Source organism: Xiphophorus hellerii, chromosome 7 (genome assembly GCF_003331165.1).
Source record: "Xiphophorus hellerii strain 12219 chromosome 7, Xiphophorus_hellerii-4.1, whole genome shotgun sequence".
Lineage (NCBI taxonomy): Eukaryota > Metazoa > Chordata > Actinopteri > Cyprinodontiformes > Poeciliidae > Xiphophorus > Xiphophorus hellerii.
This window is the reverse complement of record NC_045678.1, coordinates 5584482-5592704: the sequence shown is the minus strand read 5'-3', so window position 1 is coordinate 5592704 and position 8223 is coordinate 5584482. Positions and strand designations below refer to the sequence as shown.

The following is an 8223-nucleotide window of genomic DNA, read 5'->3' as shown; positions in this document are numbered from 1 at the left end:
AAGTGTCCGAAATGCAAAAACCATAATAACTTAAAACAAACAGAAATGTTGTGCTGTAAGTTATGGTTGTCAATGATTTGTGATTACAGCAGAAAATTTAATAAACATCATAATAAAAAAAAAAAAAAAAACCATAAATACGCACATTCACACCCAAAGGTACGTGAGGGGGCAAAACTTTTAAATTTGCATGTCGTTAAAGATCCAAAACATAAAAAAAATACTAAAAGAAAAACATACAATTTACAGTGTTTTTATTTTTATTTATTAATTTTACCATTCTTGACTCATGGTAAGGAGTCAAAAGAAGTCATTTCAAGAGGCAAAAATTGTCCTTAAAATAGATTTCCCCCAACATTTCCAAGGTATCTTATCGTAGTTGTGAAATTTCCCACAGCCCTGGAATGCAGCAGGATGCATCCAGTCAGCGCGAGCCGCAGCCGTTAATAGTAAGGACTATGTAAAGATGGCGGAGCTACAGATGCTGCTGGAGGAGGAAATTCCTGCGGGACGGAGAGCGTTACTGGACAGTTTCACCAATCTGGAAAGAGTAGCGGAATACTGCGAGAGCAATTATGTCCAGGTACGGCAGCGTTTTTTTCTTTAAAGAAACCGAGGGTGCTGATTTATAATAAAAAAAAGAAACCCACGGAACAGTTGTGTGGTGTGGGAGTGGGCGGTAAGGGAAAGGAGTGATGGAATAACTAACACGGTCCGTTATGTTGCTGTCAGCTCTCTGTGGAAAACAATAAAAAAAAAAACTGTATTCAAAATAAAACAGGCTCATTATAGTTCTACAGTACGACCAATGCCAACAAAAAATACAACTTTTACAGTGGGTACTGTAGCACTATAGAGCGTCTGTTTGAGGGAAACTTCCGTAGGAATGTGACAGATTTAAGTGTTAAAAGTTCTCATTTAGTCTTACGAAGCTGGCGCATGCTCATTGCGCACACACCGAATAAAGCAACACTTTGTTTTTAGACGGTAAGATGTCTTAAAGCGCTTCTTACGTGATGTTTGACAGCGGCAGACAGGCAGGGAACTGTTTCCATAAAATGTGTGAAGTCTAGCATCACAGTGTATTAACAGTATTTTATTATCAATTGGAAGGAGCTCACTCAAAGTACACCATACACCACAGCTTCTGTTGTAAGCATTTAAACCGGTCCCTACCAGGTCTTGAGTAATTTTACGGATATTAATTATTAATTGGATCAAGCAAAAAAATAAATAAAATACAGAAGGAGACCTGTGTGTAAACCTCTATTCTTTATGCTTCAGATAGACTCTGCTAATCAGACGCATTGATTCAGTCTTTGCACATTTTCATCAAGTTGGCATAAGATTATGACCACCACCCTAATAGCCCTGAGCCCTGGAGGCACGAACCCCTGAATGTGTGCTGTGGTTTCTGGTGTCAAGACGTTAGCAGCAGATCCTTTAGATCTTGTGACTGATCCTTGACGTGGATCAGATTTGTTTGTCCAGTAAGATCCCCAGAGATGCTCGGTTTGGAGAATTTTGAGGCCAAGTCAACACTCCAGACTCGCTTGTTGTGTGCTCCTCAAATCATTTTTGGAAACCTTTTTGTTTTGTGTCAGATTGCGTTGTTCCGCTGAAAGAGGTCACCGTGGTTCACTTGCTGCGTTTCCTTTGACCATGTAATTGAGCCAATTGAAATTCCGAGAAATCAATTCGCTTGGTGGAAATATTGGAAAAAAAACCCCCAAAAAACTCGTGTTTTTCGATTAAAAAACAAAACAAAGTTGAGTGTGAGGATCAGGTGGATTTTCGGCAGTATTGAAATGAAGGTTTTTCGTAAAACTGCAATGAAAACACTTTTTTCGCATCACAAGAGTCTCCTGATCAACATGTTACTACTGCAGAAACAGAAAAAGATGACAGGACGTAGAAGGAGGACGGTGGCATTTTATGTGCTTTAATGACTTATTCACATGGGATTTTAATTGTGTTTTAATTTGATGCAACCATCGCAATTGCAAAATTGTGGGGGTTTTTTCCGATATTAGCTGAAATTTGACCAAGTTTTGAACAAATTTGTAATGGAAATGCAGGCACTGTGTATGACTGTATTACTTCTAATAGAACAGAAATCTATTTCTCTACCACAAAGTTGGAACAATGTTCTTTAGACAGTCAACATAAACTCATCAAAAATACTTGTCAGCAGTGGCGGATCTAGAAAAATATCTACGGAGTGGCAAGCCTCGGCCAAGGCTTTTACAGGGGTTGCAGCATATAGCAGAAATTTACAATTTCACACTATTTTCAAATTTTAGCAGCTTAAAGTCTCACCACTGAGACCGAAAAATAACATGCCATTACATTATATTCTCATTGGTGCAATGAATTCAGTCTTTTTTTTTTTGCTCTCTGTCCGTGCAAACATTGCATTGGCATGGCTTTCAGATCTTGAAAAACTAGTTTTTTATTGTTTCCTTTTTTTCTTCTGGTTTCAACAATGCATGTAGGACCATTTCTGACTTTTAATTAATTCCTTTATAAATCCGAACTGGTGAGTCATTATTTTTCGCATTTTGTCAGCAGCCCAGCTTACTTTGGCTGCTGGCCTGTTTTGTATTTGGTAATATTTGGCATTTTGTTTTTTTGTTTTTTCATTTGCGGATAAATGAGTAAATTCCATCTCAAGATGGCAAGTCAGTAGCTTTGGTTGGCTGCCGTTCTCCCTCTGTGCTTCACAAGAGACATCATGACTGCAACGTCTGTGTGTGTGCGTGCGTGCGCGTGTGTGTGTGCGTGGGCAAGCAAAGCTGCTATAAACAACTGTTCTCCCTCACTTGGCTCTAAATACACACCTGTTCACAGCCACGTTTCATAATCATCCCATTTGTGCAGCTGTGGGTGTGAGTTTCACTGTCAGTCAAGAGAAAGTGGAAGAGAAACGATTCCAGACTGTGGCTGAGGCGTCACTTTGAGGTAAACGTTGCAGCGAAGCGGCGTGTTCAGCTTTCATCGTAGCAGGATTACGTATATGTTCCGGCGATTTTACAGAAATACCAGAATTAACGATTTTTATTTAACAAGCAAAGAGAACAGGAGTATGTTTTATATGTATTTTTTTAGAAATGAACAGTTAATGAATCAATCATTCAAACTTAAGCATGTTAAGTTTGAACAAGTTAACGAGTTAAGTTTGAATTACTGACTTACAGATGTAGCTGTAAGTCAGTAATTCAGTACGTACGTCTACAATTCGGAGTATTTACATATTCTTTTTGCTGTTGCCTGTACATTCTGAGCAGCTCTGCTGAGCAGCTTTTACAGAGAATGAGTAGTGCAGTTGGCTTTTTATGGATTTATTTAATTTAGCAGCGTTTACAGAACCAACTGTGCGAGGCATTGCTGCTGATTACTTGACTCATTCTCACCAAGTCCTTCAAATGGAATGCCGCCAAAAGGTTCAGATGATGTTTTTCTTGAAGGAACGATTAATTCTTACATAAAAGAGAGAAAAGAAAAACTGAGGAACACCTGTTAAAAATGTCTGTTTGCAGAAGTGAATTGTTCTTTTTCACCCCAAAGGGAGAAAAATAAACAATAAATCATGCAACTAGACCAATGCACTCGGGAACATCTCTCTACAGTGGCTAAAAGAAGCAGAAAAAAAAATGGACATGTTCATAACGTAAGTCACGCCATGCCACCCAGACCTCATCAGGATTCACTTGTTTCTTCTGAGGACACTGAAACATGCAGGGACGTGAAGCACAGAAGGCTGAGCCTCTGTCTCTGTCACAGTAAAGCCTCCAGACATTAAAGAGCAAAAAACTTGACAGGTTTCAAGGCTGAATCTAACTGCAAACTTTGAATAGTTATAAAGGGTGTTGTTGAGGCTGGAGCACCATAAACAAGCTTTCCGTGTCAGGGATATGCAGTTATGAAGAACTGATTATTGGTTACTCCTGTGTTTGTCTTCATTTGCATTAAAATATCCATACGAACATGTCCAAACAGCACCAACTGGTTGGTTGGCCTATATTTTTGCTGCGATCAGATGATGTGATGTGTTGCATAATCTTGTTCTGCTCCAGTCTTCTTAACTGTGTTTGGCTTCTCCCCGTGTGAAACGCTCACAGCGTTTAAACTTGGCCTCAATCATTTCAAGTCAATATAAGAGTCTTAACATTTCCAGCTTGACAAATACTGTTTTCTTACTCTAATGAAAATTTCAGAAAAAGATCTAAGTCTCCTCTCGTTTCTTGTGGAGTACCGCCAGGCTTTTCTCTATAATAAGGAATGTAAATATATATGTATTTTTAAATGAATCCGTAGATTGCCTTTCTGTATTGATTTTTTTGCCTTGCGTCAAACTAAAATTTACATTTGCCGATATCGATATTTAAGGTTTAGTGTCGGCCGACAGTGCTGAGCTGACTGGAAAAGTTTCTCTTTTTTTTCAAACACGGACATAAACGTACTGAATTACAAATTTATTTGATAACACTTCAGCAGTGCAGCACATTTAAATACACCAAAAGCTTCACAAGCTTGGTCCAACATGTCAACACAACTTTAATGTGGTAACAAAACTGAAACTGACAAAAAAGGTTTACTACCTTGGTCAAACATGTAAAAAAAAAAAACTGCAACAAATCTTTCAAATTGTTCAGAAAGTGCATTTATATGAATATTAAAACATGACGTTGCTCAGAGCACAAAGCATAGGCTTAGACTATCTGCCCTTATGGATCAGACACATTGTCATCAACACCTAATCTAGAATGTTTTTCAATTTCAGACATTAATATCAGATTGGTGAATCTCTCATAACCTTATACACAAATCTCTGCCATTCTCACAGTGAAACCAGGAATATCTAGGCAGTTTATCCAAATATTTTCTTCAAAAGTAAGTGAAACACATGAATTAATCAGCATTTATTTTTTCTGAAAATCCTCAAGTACCAGACTGGGCAGCGTGGAGCTTATGCCTTCCCCCTGTAGCCCTGCACCATGTTGACCTACCGCAGCTGGTAGCGGTTAGCTCGTCAGCAGAGGTAGCTGAAACGAAGCTCAGCCTCCAACTGTTCATTGAAAACACATGGCACACAGCTGCAGGAGGCTGCCTGTGGATGCCCAAAGTGAGCGCATGTGTGTATTTTGACTCGGAAACCATGGCGATTGGGTCCCCAGTCGAGTCGGTATCAGCCTTCCAGCTTCGGCGCCGATGCCAGAAACAGCTCCTGCGGGGGCGGAACCGCCTGAGCGCTTGGAAAGATGGGTTTGTGACTTTTGACAAACCCTGGGGACGACCCGTTGTGCAGGCCGACACAGGTTTATGATTCTCATAAAACATGTTTAAAAATCTGGCTTCTTTTGCAGGCCAGTTAGTGTCATTGGTGTGATTGTTCTCAGTGTTGAACTAATCTGTGATAACCCCCTCATAGATAAATGACCGTCAGTCTCTTATTATTATTATTCATATTTCCTTTTTGCAGTAAGGACATGCAGCCCACTCACAGTGTCGGCTAAAGTTTTAAATGACATTACTGCATGTGTGTATGAAATCTGTAACGCATAGGTTGTTATTATTCATTTCAAGCTCTGAAATGAATTTGATCGAAAATTGAGGAAAATAGAAGAAAGAAATTCAATAAATATATTCTCAAACACCAATTTGCAGTCTTGTTAAAGGGACAGCATCATGTAACATTAACTATTTTGAGCTTTCCATCATGTTATAATCTTATTCCCTAATCAAAAACATACCTTGATTTTTTTTCATGCATGTTTGAGAAATCCTTTAATCTCCATGGCAACCATTCAGCTGTTCAAAACACCGCCTTCAAGATGAAGCTCCTCCTCAGAGCTGCAGTTTCCAAGCTTCTTAACTTCCACCTCATAGAGCAGCCTTCCCCCCTGACTCTCCCACTCAGCTCCTTCAGACTAGCCAGCAACAATTAGCAAACACCTGGTGGAACTGCACATCTGCTGAGCTCATTATAGGAGCTACTTCTCACTGCTATGATGGTAAAAACATTTTAAAGGGTTAATAGAGGAGAGATGTCGTGATGATGTCCTGAAGGCGAAGTGTGCGAAAGATCAGGAGTTTTTAAAGAAACAGAGGCCCAATGTCACGGCATTAAATTATGATGTGAAATTTCAAATCATATGTAGCATTTTTTTCTAACAACTGAAAGTAGCATAGTTACCTGATTGTGCTGTAAAATGGCACTATGTGCCTGGAAAACAGATAATACTGCCCCTTTAAAAGTGGTCTGTGGGTTTCCTTTCGTTTGTCTTGTGATGTATGGTGTCTCTGGAAAAGCTCTACTGTGTCTGTTTTGGATGTGTTAGCATACAGCCACAGTTTCCATAAACCATGAGAAAGTAGTGTGCAACAGCTTTGAAATATTTATTTTTCTTAGAACAGATCAACAAAAGACTAAAAACTGCCTATTCCTAGAATAAAATCCTTTGAACTTTTTGTGCTTTCCTTATTTTTGCTCTGTTTTCTTGGAGCAATAATAAGGAAAGGAGAAAGGAAAGTCAAGTGCTATAGATCAGCAGCCTCCCGCATCCGTTAAAATAACACTGACACTGTTACAGTGTGAAAATGTATTACTCTCACTGAAATGGGCCAGAGGTGTGTAGTGATATGCTGATTGTCGGTGGAGGAGTCAGGCTGGAGTTTGAGATGTTCGGAGCTCTATCCATGCTTATTATTCAGAGTTACAAACAAATAAAAGAAATTGTATTTCTTTCAAATCACACTGTCTCCCCTTCCATTGTTTGACAGTACAGACTCCTATTCGTGGCTCGGTGTTTACAGATTTTTCCAAAAACCACCAAATTGTAAAAAAAAAAAAAAAAAAAAAGCCTACTGTACATATTAATATCCTTAAATGGATAAGTTAAGTGATATCTATTTAAGGATGTCTATGCTTTCATTCAAGGGAGTTAGCTAGCTTAAGTGCGAACTAATGTCTGTTATGTCTTTGAACATTTGCATTTCAGTTTGGACTAATCTTAAAGAAAACGTGGCCTTCTTCGTTCATTAAGTTAGTGATTAGCTTTGAATGATGTAAAACTTGACTAATATTTTAGCTGTTTGAAGGAGGCAGCAAAACTCGCATAGACCGACACAGTGACTAGGATACCAATCAGGACATCCACAGTTCAAATAATATGAAATTATTTACAATTTTAAACCTTATGAAGACATGATGTCTTTATCAAACTACACTTCTATTAGAGAGGCAAATAATTAATCAACTTACAATTAAGTGTTGATTTAATGGTTTATTAAATTAAAAGTAGTTCCAATCGATTAAGTAATGATGTACTTTCCACACCTTCTTTTAGTGTTGTATTTTGGCCGCCATCCAGAAGAGGGCACCACTGGACATCCTTAAGAAGAGCCAGTTGATACAGAAACAAAGATGGCAGGGCCATACCAGAACAGCAAAAATATATGGTCTGGTGTGGGATGCAAATTGCACTTATGCGATTATGTTTTGAAATATAAACACTTGACAAGCTTCTTAAGTTATCACCTTAATACAGCTTAAAACTCAGGGAATTGTTAAAATATATTTGTTTGGTTGTTCCAAATTTAGCATTTTAGGAGAAATTTAGCCTTTTATGTGATTTAAAGATGGCCAACCGTCTTGATACAAGAGAAAACTCAGGTTTTTATCAGTTAATCGTTAATCAGTCGATAAAATCAATCAACTTTGAGATCACTAACTCACTATTACTAGTGAGTTAGTGATCTCACTCCCAGGGTTTGGAGTAACTTATATCCCAAACCCTGATGAATCTGGCTGCTCAGGAGCCAGGCAGCGCAGTCATTGGCCAAGAGTTTATTGTTCATACACGTTTGTTCTGTCTGGGGAAAACGGATGTCACAGAGCATTACCCACATGATCATTCCAGCTTCTCACAAAATAAACAAAAGTTATAAAAGCTGTTTTGTGATATAGACTCTACTTACATTTAAAGATGTAGTGCACAGAGAAACACAAAAGGCTGATTTAAAAGTTTCCTATTTCTTTGTTAGAGAGGAATTTATCTGTTAAATGTTCCTATATTGGAAACTTGTTACTGTTTTACTTAAACCATAACAGTAAATCTTTATAGTGTATACATATATTGGAGCTGTAAACCGTCTGTGACTTGCAGAGCAAGGGACTTTTCCTTCTAAGGTAAAAGCAGCCTGTAGTCTTCTGGTGGTTGT

The 8223-nt window shown here is 38.4% G+C and overlaps 1 protein-coding gene across 8 annotated transcripts in view; it reads left to right on the top strand.

Moving 5' to 3' along the window:
• The first annotated feature begins 433 nt into the window (after positions 1–433).
• Positions 434–8223, top strand: part of LOC116723018 (abl interactor 2-like) — a 31084-nt gene continuing 23294 nt past the window's right edge. For 5 of the 8 annotated variants that reach the window (XM_032567519.1, XM_032567517.1, XM_032567518.1 and 2 more), the window contains exon 1: positions 435–583. In XM_032567519.1, the coding sequence (XP_032423410.1) occupies positions 467–583 (117 nt within the window). In that variant the 5' untranslated portion in view covers positions 435–466. Of the gene's footprint in view, positions 584–8223 lie in introns of all 8 variants that reach the window. The other 3 variants (XM_032567522.1, XM_032567523.1, XM_032567521.1) reach the window with 1 other exon arrangement.